Genomic DNA, 13,744 nt, shown 5'->3' on the forward strand with positions numbered 1-13,744 from the left:
ACCCGGATGAAGAGGTGATATTGCTATATGCATGCGTTCGAAGTGACATGGTGATGTGCTAGAGTAGCTGCTCGACACAAACAAAATTGAAAAATAATGATATTCATGCGGTCATGTAGGATAGATAGTCAGATTCCAGGGCCGGGAAGCACCAACTGCTCGATCGGATTGGATGGGATACATTCTGGAAGCTGTGGAAACAAGAGTCGGACGCATGAATGCACTGAGGCGAACAGCCTCGTGTCCTGGGCGTCTATGGAAGGGAGGCAGGCAGTATCAAAAACACAGTACACGCACCTCTCGAACTGAGAGAAAGCCAGCCACGATCCTTCATAAGTCCACCTCGACCGCGCCCAACGCCATCAACCTCCAGTGTAATGTCGAAGCTTATTCCAATCACCACGCCCCTGCAGGCTGCAAGAGTTTAAAGACCATGAAGGACGCGTAAGGGCGGTTGCAGTTTTCCCCAATAAACGCCGGATGATCACCGGCTCGGACGACAGGGCACTTCGTCCATGGGACTTGAAGACAGGTGTCGTGTTGAAGAAGATGGAGGGCCATCCCAGGATAAGTACTAGTAGGGTAAAGGAGCGGAAGTTTCAGGTCGAAAAGTCGAAAAGTCGAAGGGGTGATTGCAGGCTGTAATCTAGTGCTCACTGCTAAACGCGAATAACTATTAGAGCGGCGTTCGACCTCAGGCAGTCAAATATATAATCGACCAGAAGCACACTCAAACTTGGAATTTTTATTAAGTGGGCTGGCACACCTCGCGTATGGTGTCGAACTTCGGTGGCTGCACTCAGATCCAACAAACCATGTTCTTGCGACAGCTTTCTTGAAGTCTTCAAGGAAGCTCTCCATCCACTGCTTTGCTGCTTCAGAAGCCCAATATCCGAAGTGTATTAGGGATGATTGTCTTGAGATGATCTTTTTCACGGCTACCCACTACATCCACTCGAATGAAGCCGCAGGCAGCGATGAAAAAGATCGGCAATTCTGACATGCCTGTTCCCTGCTTGAACTTTTCGGTCCTTCAATGTTGGCGAACTCGGGTCCCTCCTAGTTACTATCACGACGGCATGATTATTTCATTGGTCCGGGACTCTGAAAGTTGGGCGCACGCGTCGACTCCCTCTTGCATCATGTGAGATATATGGCAGACAGTCCAATACAGCAACATAGCGCAGGGCTATACCTATAGGAGGATTTGCCTCATTCTAAGTGAACCACAAATCACAAGTATGTGCACCGTTCATGGAAGTGGATATGAATATTTATAGTCTGCCATCAGATCATCGGGAGCTATTACTTATAGTCACGTACTGCACCCGCAGTTCGGTTCTGAACCGCAAACTTGACAGCGGTTCAAACTCGGCTTCTACACACTGCGCACTAGAGGGATCCTTGTATGTTGAGCTATTCTATAGGTCCATCTATGCGTGGCTAGAAATGGACGTCGAATCGACTATCGTACTTGCAGGAAGTGATATTCTTTTCTTTTGCCGACCAGGGAGTTATGTCATATTCCGTTAGGTAAAGCATGACACGCTAACCTGTTATGATGGACAGCGCAAGAAGGAAAGCATAAGTTATAAATACCCAGACTGCAAACTTAGTATAACCATTCATAACTCTGACTTTCATATCCACCATGGCATTGATCGCTATTTTCGTTGCCTTGGCCGTGTCTGTCAGCGCTCAGGATGGATAACAGTGCTACGAGGGCTTTGACGATTAATTGTGAGCTTGGCGCTGCATTTCAGATGAATAAATATTTCTTTTGCCACGGTAAACCTACTAGGTACGAAGCTGACTGGCTGGTTGTAGAATGGGAAATGCGTGCAATTGCCAGTGTACGACGATGAGCGACAGTGCAGCCACGAGATGCCGTACATCTCTCAAACATTACCGGTACGCACCGGCCCGAGCCAATAAACATTATTAGTGGGACCCATCACTGTGTAAAGCTGTGCTGATTTTTTCTAGAAGGTCACATCGTCCGCTGAAAACTTGACAGGTGCTTTAAATTTCATATGTCGATAGACCGGATTTCATATCAGCTGGCCGAGGAACGAGCCGAGCCGGAGGCGCGTGCTCACTGCTCACCATACAACAACGAAGCCGGATCAGGTGGTGCATGAATTAGACCCACAAATTTACTATCCTCGATGGCAATAGTAATATCCGGAATGACCTTTGCCGAGTGGCACTAGCCTAAGTTGTTCTCCGATTTGGAACCGAAGCTCTTGGGAATAATAAAAGGTCACCTACAAGGCTACTAGTACGACTCTATTTTATACCCTTTTATCAGGCTTGCGGACTCGGAGAACCTACCTTCAACGAGATGGCTACGCCCACAGTTTCATCCTTCGTTGGCTCTGTGATCCTCCAACCCATCATCGTGGCGATTACCAGTGTCGTGCTCTCATCCCTCCTATCCTATGAGATCGCTGGACAGCTTGACTGGAGGCCGGTAAGCCCTCTGCTTGTGGATTATAGGCCTTGCAGTCTTTCTGATTACACAGTGTAAAAGATCACTATATGCGTGACATGTGACATTATTGCTGTCGGTGTTGACCACCTGAAGGATCAAGAAGTTGTCATCGGTGCTCGGGGTGCGGCTGTCATGAAGCGCTTTACCCCCCTCTTCCACCTTGCCCGTATTTTTCTGGCGTTGAATGCGTTTCTGCTTGTGATAGCTTTATGTCGTAGTCCACCAGAAACGACGGTCGTCACCGCGGTTTTTGCTGCTCCCGCTTTTCTGTGGGCGACGCCGCTTGATCTCCAGCGGATCGGCGCAGTACTGAAGAAATTCATACGCGCAAAACATGATCAAGAACAAGTGGAATATGATTCATCCATGTCCAACGAACCATTCATAATCAAACGAGTCCCTGGTATGAAGGCTATATTTGACGGTATCATTCGAGGGTATGTGCTGTCACATCCTGACGGTTTATGGTTTTTTGACTTGAAGACAGTTGCGGGACATTCCTCGTCGTCCACTCAGCACTGCAGTTATCATGGCAGTCGGCCAATAACGCGCCTCCGTGGACGATCATTGAGACTATCATTTGGTCGACGGTAAATCGCACCTGTCATTGTGTAAGACAATTTCCATTGCGAATGTACTCCCAACTCAAGGTCTTCCAAAGGTTATGACAGACGTGCGTGACTATGATGAGGACGAGAAGACTGGAGTCCCGACCATACCCGTCCTTCTAGAGTCTCCCCTTAAGACTCGGATAGTCTTGACCGTCGTTCAAGCAGCCGTTATGATTGCCTTCCTCCGCAATCCGTTCATTGTAGGGGGTTCCTGCTTCGCAATTGCTCTTGTTTGGATTCTAGGGAAAGATTCTCCGAAAGTTTACTTCCGTCTTAGTCTTCACTCACAGTCGATATTCATTGCTATGTACGCAGTCATGTTCGCTTTGGACTTACTCTAGACCACTGCTCTATATCTTAAAAGCCTTCACTGGCGATCAACATTCATTTCATTAATTTATTATGTGCGCTGTCTAGACCATTAATATTGTCGTTACGTCTCAGGGTTGAAAGATTCCCCGAAATTTGGTACTTGCGTCTCAACCGAATCTGCTTTCAGATCATGGTGTACATTGTCAACTGTGCGTTAATGATGATGATACATATGTATGATTTGCATGATGTTTATAGAATTTTCAATAGACGGGCCCCAGTAATCATGGATGTCCTAAGCGATATTACACATACGCTCAGTACATTGCACGCAGATGGTGCTGCATGTTCAGCTTTTATGTCCTCCGAGAACTTCTACTGGAGTTGGGGACTGGCACTGAGCGCCGCTACGTTCTCTAGTAGCTCTAGTGCCAACGGAATATATAAATTCTCTCTCATGCCAACAGGGTGGTTAATCGACCCCCCTCCATGTCCCATTCAAGCGACCGTAAGTAGCCCTTTTACACTCTTACTAGTATCAGTAACCAACTCTAGATCGACCTATCTGTGGATTTCTATATCTGCTATAAATCTGCTGGCAACGTTGCATGCAGAGAAGGGATTGACAGCACTGTGCGATAATCACTGTGGTCAGTGGTCACCTTAGTCACTCGACACCACGCTGCGTGCAACTTTCAGGAGAACAAATAACGACACAGCACAGACATGCCCTCTCATAGAGATGACGAGCGCCGTCCCCGTCGTGACCGTTCGCGCTCCAGAGACAGAAGAGAACGTTCGCCTACCCCAGAAAGTGGCAATGACCTTCCACAAGGCGTCTCGCCCATATCAGATTCGGACTACTTTTTGAAAAACACAGAGTTTAGAATATGGCTAAAGGAGGAGAAACACAAGGTGTGTCCTGCGCTACGCTTTCCTGAATCGAGGAAATAATGCCGAGGTGTCTATCTGGTAGTACTTTGACGAGCTCTCGAGTGAGAAAGCCAGGAGGTGAGTGTCATTATCAATATTTTTTCTTGCAAGGTTGCTCAAGAGGAATGTCAGCTACTTCCGAAAGTTTGTAAAGGTAAGAAAATGCATGAGCTATACGAATGTGTGCTGAGCATAGGATACAAGGCATGGAACAGAGGGAAACTACCGAGTGAGTCTTTTTCAGTACGACCGATTCTGATGGATCCTAACCGACGTCCAGAGTCCCTATACTCTGAGGCCAACTCCCATATATCATCAGCAGCAAACCAAACAGCTTACAAATGGTCCTTCGCATCCAAGGGCTCAAGTGTGGATGCAGGAACCCTGAAAGCTGTTCGAGAAGAGGTTGATTCCGCTACGTACCGGCGTGCTACTAGTTCATCCAATACCGGTGGAAGTCGGAGCCGTGTACACGGCCCAACTCTCCCTTCAGCGTCAGATCGGGTTCTCGCCCGGGAAGCTGCATCAGAATATCAAGCAGCGGAACATAGCGTGAAGCGTAAACGAGATCGCGCAGAGGCGAAGGAGCGCATTGATGATATGGTAGGGCCGAAAGAGATCGGTAAGGAGGGTATGCTGGAGAAGAAGCGCGCTCGGAGAGAGACCGATCGTGCATTTAGGGAGAAAGGTGATGACGGCTTTGAAGCCGACGAGTCGACCCTCCTTGGTGGTGGGGATAGTTTCAGGGACCAGTATGTCTTGTTCCCCTTGTTTTCCTTTTAATATTGACACCATGATAGCATTGCTCGGCGAGATGCAGCACGGAAACGATTCGAGGAGAAGCGTGCTGCAGGGAGAGAAGACAAAACCGCTGGTGTACGTGAACGTGCTGTAGCCTTGCGAGAGAAGGACAAGGCTACGATGGACATGTTCCAACAGTTGGCAAAGCAGAGATTCGGTTAGTCACGACGCTCGTCCGTTGTTTCATGGACTGGTGAGTATTTTACAATGGGTTGCTATGCGTGGTTATACATGGGGATTACAAAATGGGAATATGATTGACAAGCTGCTCATCTACGCTGTACTGCTCTCCTTGAAGAAATTATAGCTAGCACTATTGCCTTAAGGCCCTCGAATTCTTGCTTGAGCGGGGGCTGTCCCACGCCCTTTCATCTGCATCTAACATTTGAGCCTTTACTGTATTATCAGTCTCAGATGTAGACGTTTTTTCGCGTTTGCGGTCGGATGTCCTCAGTGTGTGACAGCTGCGCTGCGGCGGGCAGCAGGTGGTGGGGTGGCGCTGGCGACTTTACATATACTCCACCACCCGTGCCGATCGTGCGACCAGACTTGGTGGCGGAGTCCGCGCAGATTTTCCCTCAGACCGAGACTCGTCCTCAGCGTTCTTCTGCATGCAATATGGCATCGTCGTTCGGCGAATCAGTGTTAGATAGTATGTGGAAAAAATTGTAGTTAGTACTTAGTGGTATGTGCCTATAGATGTTCCGCCCTGTAATGTTAACAGCAATAGCGACAGGGGAGCCAACGTATCTCAAATAACCTGTACCCAACCTCATCTGCACGACCAATTCCCTCGCGACGCCCCACATCCTCCTTCTGCAACACCGCCAGCTTCATCTCCCCACCACATCCTTCACACCCCCCGTCTGGAAACACATCATCCACAGTTTCCCACAAGCCTTCGTGCCTCCCCGACGAACGCATCGCAATAATCAACCAAAACACCCCTCCCTTCTTCAACGCTTTCTCCACGCAATCTTTGATCCACTTGGCATGCTCAGGGTGATACACCACGTCTGCACCAAGGATAACATCGTAGGGCTCGAGTGGAGGTGGCCTGGACCAGTCCAGTGACTCGATTTGAACGGAGACATTATTTGTCTTCACATTCTGCAGCAAGTTATGGAGGACTGCAGAGTGATAGTCTGTCGCCATAATTGTGGCATCAACTCCCATGCGATCTAGAAGTCGTGCGGTAGCGATACTGAGAAGTCCCGTGCCTGCACCTAGCTCAAGAATGCGCAAGGGGGCAGCCCCTTGTGAGATGCTCATATATCGAGCAGGATTCGCACAAATGCGTTCAGCGAAAATGATAGCGCTTGCCCAACTTTGCAGACCAACGGAAGTATGATCAGTGACCGTAAGCGGAGCATCATTCAGCTCGATGGTGATAGGCTTGCCACCGGCACCAAAAGGAAACATAAATTGTCGCGTGAGAGCATCCTCTTGCTGCTCATCGTCGCAGGAAAAACGTGCAAGAAGCTTGCTCGCTTCTTCTATAACAGCTAGACGTATGTGCTCTTCCTGTTCTGGAGCGCTATCGAGTGCATATACCCATATATCGGATCGCTTTATGAGGCCTGTAAGCCATCTGATAGCAAAATTTCGTTCGAGCTCGTCGGAACGCAGGACGTCGGGGTCCAAGCCTTCAGCTTCGCTTTCTAAATCTTCTTCCATTTCTGCCTCGTCTTCTTCGGAGGCATAACCGGAATCCGGGACGCCATCGCTATGATTCAAACGTCCCGTCCGCTTTGGGCGAGGTACGTGTACCGTATCAGATATGTCCTGCTTCAGTGCAGGTACAGCATTTATTGACCCCGTCCTCTTCGGAGGAGGCGCTGCGGCGGGGAAATAAAGATCTTTCAAGTCTTGCAAAGCATCTTGCATGGAGGCGGTGGTGTGGGTGGAAAGTATAGAGAGTGGTGGAAGAAAGGAAGTCGGAGCACGGAAGCAGGTCATGATTTGTTCCGGTTCGTCTGGATAGGATATATGGTATAAGTTGGATACGATGTTGATTATAATGATGTCGCCCGATTAACGAAACCTTGATAGACAGTCTAGTAGGGGTATTGGTACACCGAGTCTATGTGCACAGTGAGATCTATATTCGAGTCGCCCTATGATCCCAGAGAAGATGGTCCCGATAGCGAAAAATTTCTATATGTCTATGTTCGTTGAAAAAAAACGATGTTAGTCTCTAAACACAACGCAGGCTCTTTGTAAGCTGGAGCCTGCGTTGCTATTGAACAAGGGGAAGCATTGGGGACAGCATGGTGATTCGTGAAAGACGTCAAGTTGGGAGAAAGAGAACAACTTTAGAACGTTGTTTTGAAATGTTTTTATGATCATCAGAGATAAGATAAGATCTTAAGATAACAATTGGGTTGAGTCGTCGATTGGTCGACGCACCCTAGGACCTACTTACAACTAGCCATATAATCAGTTCAGATGGATGTTCAGTCCAGGGAACTCACGGTAACTTACAAAATTGTTCCGCCGCCATCTACGGTGATTCCTCCGTCCCTCTCGCAGGAGACGACGCATAGGTTTTCTATCACATCTCTGCCTGACTTGGAGTCGAAGGAGGACGCTGACTCGGAGCTGAAGAGATATTATGCATCTCTGCGAGCATCGATTGCAGAAGCTCGCACAAAACTCGGAGAAGAGTTGACTGCTTGGAGGGATGCAGTAGGAAATGCAGAACTTGGAAAAGAAAAGTCTGTGAAAGCTGAAGCCGACGATGAAGCAGAGGAAGAAGAGAACACAGAGGAATGACATTAGACAGGGATCGTACATGTGGTCCTCAGTGAACGAAGGTATTTTCAATTTCGTCTGCAGCGATTTATCTATTCTCAAACTGCAGATTCCAGTCCTGAATCTAGCGTACAATTGCGCATAGTGCAGCACGCCCAGTGGAATGAGTTTTAAACATAGTCGTCACAGAAACAATTACGCCTTCCCCTTCCGCCTCAATAATTCCTCTTCCTCGGCTTTGAGTTCTGCATCTACCTTGGCCCCTTTCGACGGTTCATTCCCATGAGAAGTGGCTGGTCCAAGAGGATTGACGTTAGGATCCTCGAAGGGATTCGTTGATTCTTCGCTACGTGAGTGCTTGATGGCAGCAGCGAGTCTATTGCCTATGCTCCGTCCGTCTCTGTTTGTCAGTTGTAAATTTCGGAGCGGTGCCTGAAGACTAAGATCATACTTGGAATCAATATCCTGATGTGCGTGCTCCTGTCCCTCATCGTACTTTCTCGGGTTCTTGTCTGTTTGTTTTGACGTTCTACTGAACCTATCAGACATGATGAATGCGCTTGGTGGTTCTGTATCTACCTTTGCTCATTCGCTTCGTACACCTGAGGATTCCCGACGTTGGACATCATAGCTCCTGAACGTGCTGACATTTCGATTGTGCGGTTAACGTTCTGTCAAAATTTGGTGATGGAAGATATTGTTAAGTTGGCAAAAGTATGTTTGCTTGCTTTATACTCTCCAACCAGCGTGACGTCAAAGTTTCGGATAATTCGGGAGGGTTCAGACGGACACCATCATGACGTCAAGGACTTTTGTAACGTTTAGCCACCGACCAGTTGACTCCGGTCTGCAAACAAATCATTAATGATATCGATCAAGACTAAAAAGTTATGCTCGCACTTGCCAACGACTCCTGACATCAGCCTGCTTATCCAAGGAAATTGCTGGCATGCTACAGGTAACTTGAGTGTGTTATTGGAGTGTTCAACTTACTGTTGATGGAAAGTCGCCATGATCGTACCCGAAAGTCTGGCAAAGTAATCCACCGATGGTATCTTAGATTACAGGGAGATCGGTGAGCACAACAGTTCCGCAGTCATCGATGTCATTATCCAGTTAGATACATACACTGCTAACGACGTGGTTACTAGGAAGAGATGTTTGTATGAACCACCGGCCTGCTTTCAACTCCTAGAGAAAGCAGGAGAAAAAAGCAAAAGCACTAAGACGTGCAAGCGTTCGTGTCCGCCCTACTTTGGCGCAGACCAGCGTGATCATATAAGCCTGGTCTGCAATTTGACTTGAGTGCGTTTGAAAGACAACAAAATTTTGCAAAATCATTTTGAGGACACGCGTCACGTGATGTTTGACCGTTTTGGAAAGTTAGTCCTTACATAATAACTCAGCGACTGTGGCCTATTAATAGGCCGCCTGAGGAGAATCGGACAACCTGCTCGGGCATGTGCAGCTAGTATGCAGTGTAAAATTTCGAATGGCACATTTCAGCCGAATCCCAGCCTTACCTTTTTCTAAAAATTGCAGCGGCGCAGTGAGTGACGGTGAGTGATATGTATGGCTTTCGCGGGAGGTGAATTAAGTCGTCACTATCCCCGTGCCAAGTGTTTTGCTATAATAAGCTTTGTCGCAAATACAAACACCTCGGGAACGGATCATTATTTCTTCATGTCAAACGTCGATGATGATCTGCAAGTGCAACAGTAAGTACGGGCACTCCGAGTCCTTTACGTCGCCGGTCTTCGCATCGCACGAGTACGAACGGTAAAAGGCAATGAGGTAGCGTTAACGAAATATTTGTCATCTAATTGAATTCTTTTTCGCCTCTCCGCCGAAATTTATATATGTTTCTTTGCCACTAGCACGCTTCCTTGCATTTTCGCTCGTTTCTCTTTCCATTCGTTGATCACCACTGCTGGTCAATCTCTTTTTGTTTGGAGAGATGCGGATTTTTGCGCTGCTGTCGGTGCTTGGTATAGCTCTGCAGGTGCCAGTGGTGACTGCTCAAGACGGCTCCATATCTGGTCCAACCAGCAGTTCATCTGCTGCTGGGTACTCGTGCGACCCTAGCCAATGTCAGTTACCCAATTGCAATTGTGCTAGCACGAGTCCCCCGGGTGGTCTTTCTCCCGTATGTTGTTGACCTATTTTTTGCCATGTGTCACTTCTGACGGGTGGGTTTCCAGTCGGACGTACCGCAATTCGTCGTCTTCACTGCCGACGATGCCGTTCAGTCCTATACTATCGACTCTGTCAATCAGTTCCTTGCTCAACGGAAGAATCCGAACGGTTGCCCTATCAAGATGACCTACTTCACGTCTCTTAACTATACCAACTATACGCTTGTCACCGACTGGTACGTTGCTGGAAACGAGATTGCTGATCATACGTATGTACATCATTATAGTCTTGGTGCGTTTGATCATTGGTTTTAGGATGACGCATGTTGGTTCACCTCCAGCGGATGAGATCAACGGAAACATTATTGCTCTCAATGCACTTGCTGGTATCCCGCTCGATGCCATTCAAGGTTTTCGTGCTCCTTACTTGAACTATACTGCTCAGACTTTGCAGCTCCTTGCGGACGTTGATTTCACTTATGATTCTTCCTCCGCCTCCTCAATTCCTGTCACAGACCCAGGTACCGATGCGTACTGGCCTTACACACTTGACAATGGTCTTGCAAATGACTGTCTGACTGTCGAGGGTATATGTAAGGGCCAGCCTAAAATTCCTGGTCTTTGGGAGATTCCGATGTATGCATTCTTTGACAACCTCGGGGTTGACGGGCCGCACCTGATGGACCCCTGGCTGGATACTGCCAACGGGGCCAGTTCCGTTAATGACACTGCCACATTTGAGTATATGCAAAATACATTCACAGCTCATTACACTGGTAATAGGCAACCGATTGGTCTCTACACTCATCCCATTCATCTTTCGGCAAGTTATTTCCGTTCAATAGTATCTCAATATTGACTAATGTCGTACTTATATGTAGACCACGTATCCCGGTGTTGACCCCCCAAACAGCACGATCCAGATGATAAATGAATATCTGGATTGGGCTCAGATGCAGCAGGATGTCTGGATTGTTTCGAACGAGCAGCTTCTTGCTTGGGTCCGGAACCCTGTACCCGTCTCAGAACTCGATTCCTTTGAACCTTTGAAGTGCCCGACTCCCCAAGTTGACCCGTCCCTGCAAATCTGCAATGGTATTCCTCAGAACGAAGCTGGTCTCCTGGAGGAGTGTGACTTCCCCGACTTCCCTTTCTTCACTTGCGTAAGTTGTCTGTGCCTAGCATGGTGCTTATTTAGACTTAATCGGCGAATTAGTATGGTTGCCCGCAAGTAGAGGTGTCACCTTCAACCCGAACCCGCCGCAGCAAGTCCCAGCGGGCCAACAGATGAGATACAGATGTAACTAATTTTACTGTTCTCTACTACCCTCCGCTGAAGATGTTCCGTAGTGCCTGCCAACTGCTCAACACCTTTCTGGGATCCCATTGCTGGGTCGTGCCTGTGTCAGTCCTCGGCATGCGCATTCACGGATAACTCGAGACCTATTGGAGTAAGTCACAGCCTCAAGCTATGCAGTTCGCCTTGACTATCTTTTTTTTAGCCCAACGGCGCCAACTTAACTGGTGGTGGAACTGGGGGAGATGGATTTGAGGGTTCTGGCGGTACGCCGACGCCCACGTATATCAACTTTAATAGCGCCAACCCCGTTAAGCTGTGGAGTGGCAGTCTCGTTGGCATGATGTGCGCTTTAGCTGTGGGCGCGTTTGGCGCTGCCACGGGATGGGTTCTGGTTAATGTCTGAGATACTTGAGAACGTTGAACTTTCAAACGCTGACACTGTATGATACTCATTGGACATAGGCTTACGATCATTACTTTTGACAATGCTTTATTGACTCTCTCATCTCCTTACTCCCAGCAATTGGCTGCAGGTTATCCTCGATTAATGATTGAACCATGTTGATAGCTAGGACCATGTGGTACTATACTTACTCGTCGGGCTTATCATTTGCCATACCACTAAATTACGAATTAACCTCTAGGTGCGAATGTTAATTGAACTCCTAACTTGACACCTTGGGGATACGCTGGGTTCTGGACGATGTCTCACCGAACTCGAAGCCTCAAGGTATGGTGGACGATAGGTTACGGTTCGATTTGCCGATTTGCCGTGACTTATTTGAAAGTCCGATCAATGTTTGTTCTAGTCCTTTGAATTATTTGTTAGTACAGTGATCCCACGGTCCTTTGTACACCACCACTCCACTGTACAATTTAATTTCCTCGACGAGTTCTTCATCGACTCCTTTCAAATCCTATATCATAATGTTCAGAATATGTCCTGCTATGTAATGGTACCAAAAATATAGTTCTTAAATTTAGAAAATCATCGGAATCTGCAAAACATCACTCCAGAGCAATATGTTGGAATTTCACGAGCATCAAAAAGCACCCAGTTTCACCCCTTCCACTTCATCTGCAAGCATTACAAATGTATGGAAGTAGTGGAGATGATTTTAGTCAAAGTTTCATTAGTGCTACTACATGTTGTGATCCACGAGTGATGGTATGAGTTTGTTACCCAGACTAAGCTTGGACACGAGGTGCCGGTTTGACTCAGTCTTGCTCAACATCCCTCATTCACTGCCAGTATTCAACATATACCTTCTAACTACCCATATAGTCTTTCAACATGGTTGGGAGGCCAAAATTGTTGACGAAGAAGGCACAGGTCTCACGTAAGGAGAAAGAGAAAGTCATGGCTCGTGCTGTGGCTAAGTACCAAGCTGAACTTGCAAAACCGAGCTCGGAGAAGAAACAAGGCCTTCGTAAAGTGTGTATGGATGTTCAGAAGGCATACCTCAAATAAATGGGACCAATTAATCAGTTTAAATCATAATACTCTGGCAAATCTCGCCAAGGGAGGAGTTTGGCTTAGTGAATTCAATAGCTCCACGAAAAGCTGGCTCACACCCACAGGAAACAGACAAAGTTCTTGAATACATGTTGAAATGGCTAGACGTGGCTTTCCGCTTAGCCACAAGCGTCTCAAGGAACATGTTGATGAAATCTGTCGAGCTCGACTTAAAGATGCCTTCCCGGAGTCTGGAGTGGGAAAAACTGGACTCAGCGTTTTGTTGAGAAGCACTCCGAGCATCTACGAGCTTACCAAGCACATTCACTTGATGGTGCTCGTGGCCGTGCTGTGAACCCAACAACTAACAATGCATGGTTCGAAATGTTGAAGGATGTCCTGGAGAGTGGTGACAATGGTGAACCCATGGCACCGGAGTGTATTTGGGGTGTTGATGAGACTGGAATTCAACCAGGAGGGAGGAAACTCACAAGAACGAGCTCTCGGTTGAAGCTGGAAAACAAGTCCAGTATCAGCAGCGAAATGGCAGTCGTGAAAATATTACCGTTTTGGTCACAATCTGCGCAGATGGGAGTACAATCGCACCCGCAGTGATCTTCAAGGGAAAGGCATACAGTGGCTCAAAAAACCGTCCGTATGTTTTGGCATTTTTCACTATCTATAATATTGTGTGAGAACAAACAAATGCCTCAAAAACATGCTTATACCACATTGTAGTATGGCTTCAGGGCTTTCATTTGAGCCCTACACCGTGGGAATCGGTGGAGATATGGTGGAGATACAAGGCTCACAAAATGGTGACTCATGCGGACAGTTTTTTGACTCAAGTATTTTACAGTAATAACCAGGTATTCTAGTATTTTGTATGACCTCCCTTGGCTTTAATTACTGCCTCTATCCTTCTAGGCATACTCTCAATTAATTTCT

At 47.4% G+C, this 13,744-nt stretch overlaps 6 protein-coding genes across 6 annotated transcripts; 4 read left to right on the forward strand and 2 right to left on the reverse strand.

Annotated features, from left to right (window-relative positions):
• Positions 1-2,344: 2,344 nt before the first annotated feature.
• DFJ58DRAFT_730614 (uncharacterized protein) lies at positions 2,345-3,446 on the forward strand (the record flags this gene model as incomplete). Its single annotated transcript, XM_041385921.1, has 4 exons — positions 2,345-2,473; positions 2,534-2,931; positions 2,982-3,105; positions 3,156-3,446. 4 exons carry the CDS (start codon positions 2,345-2,347, stop codon positions 3,444-3,446), a joined length of 942 nt encoding a protein of 313 aa, XP_041241376.1.
• Positions 3,447-3,950: 504 nt separating this feature from the next.
• Positions 3,951-5,539, forward strand: DFJ58DRAFT_799575 (uncharacterized protein). The gene is made up of 6 exons (XM_041390759.1): positions 3,951-4,332; positions 4,394-4,428; positions 4,483-4,504; positions 4,555-4,579; positions 4,631-5,102; positions 5,151-5,539. Exons 1-6 carry the CDS (start codon positions 4,144-4,146, stop codon positions 5,311-5,313), a joined length of 906 nt encoding a protein of 301 aa, XP_041241377.1. The 5' UTR covers positions 3,951-4,143; the 3' UTR covers positions 5,314-5,539.
• Positions 5,540-5,781: 242 nt separating this feature from the next.
• Positions 5,782-7,451, reverse strand: DFJ58DRAFT_799576 (S-adenosyl-L-methionine-dependent methyltransferase). Its single transcript, XM_041390760.1, has one exon. The coding sequence runs from the start codon at positions 7,108-7,110 to the stop codon at positions 5,869-5,871; it is 1,242 nt and encodes a 413-aa protein (XP_041241378.1). The 5' UTR covers positions 7,111-7,451; the 3' UTR covers positions 5,782-5,868.
• A 16-nt stretch (positions 7,452-7,467) lies between these two features.
• DFJ58DRAFT_500183 (uncharacterized protein) lies at positions 7,468-8,343 on the forward strand. Its single transcript, XM_041380707.1, has 2 exons — positions 7,468-7,967; positions 8,022-8,343. The coding sequence occupies exon 1, from the start codon at positions 7,600-7,602 to the stop codon at positions 7,924-7,926; it is 327 nt and encodes a 108-aa protein (XP_041241379.1). The 5' UTR covers positions 7,468-7,599; the 3' UTR covers positions 7,927-7,967; positions 8,022-8,343.
• Positions 8,101-8,555, reverse strand: DFJ58DRAFT_730618 (uncharacterized protein; the record flags this gene model as incomplete). Its single annotated transcript, XM_041385922.1, has 3 exons — positions 8,101-8,305; positions 8,357-8,434; positions 8,485-8,555. 3 exons carry the CDS (start codon positions 8,553-8,555, stop codon positions 8,101-8,103), a joined length of 354 nt encoding a protein of 117 aa, XP_041241380.1.
• Positions 8,556-9,401: 846 nt separating this feature from the next.
• Positions 9,402-11,955, forward strand: DFJ58DRAFT_799580 (uncharacterized protein). Its single transcript, XM_041390761.1, has 9 exons — positions 9,402-9,464; positions 9,526-10,051; positions 10,107-10,309; positions 10,356-10,863; positions 10,922-11,203; positions 11,257-11,277; positions 11,307-11,340; positions 11,391-11,491; positions 11,543-11,955. Exons 2-9 carry the CDS (start codon positions 9,863-9,865, stop codon positions 11,741-11,743), a joined length of 1,539 nt encoding a protein of 512 aa, XP_041241381.1. The 5' UTR covers positions 9,402-9,464; positions 9,526-9,862; the 3' UTR covers positions 11,744-11,955.
• Positions 11,956-13,744: the final 1,789 nt, after the last annotated feature.

The sequence above is a fragment of the Suillus subalutaceus genome (genome assembly GCF_016647625.1).
Source record: "Suillus subalutaceus strain FC151 chromosome Unknown DFJ58scaffold_91, whole genome shotgun sequence".
Classification (NCBI taxonomy): Eukaryota; Fungi; Basidiomycota; class Agaricomycetes; order Boletales; family Suillaceae; genus Suillus; species Suillus subalutaceus.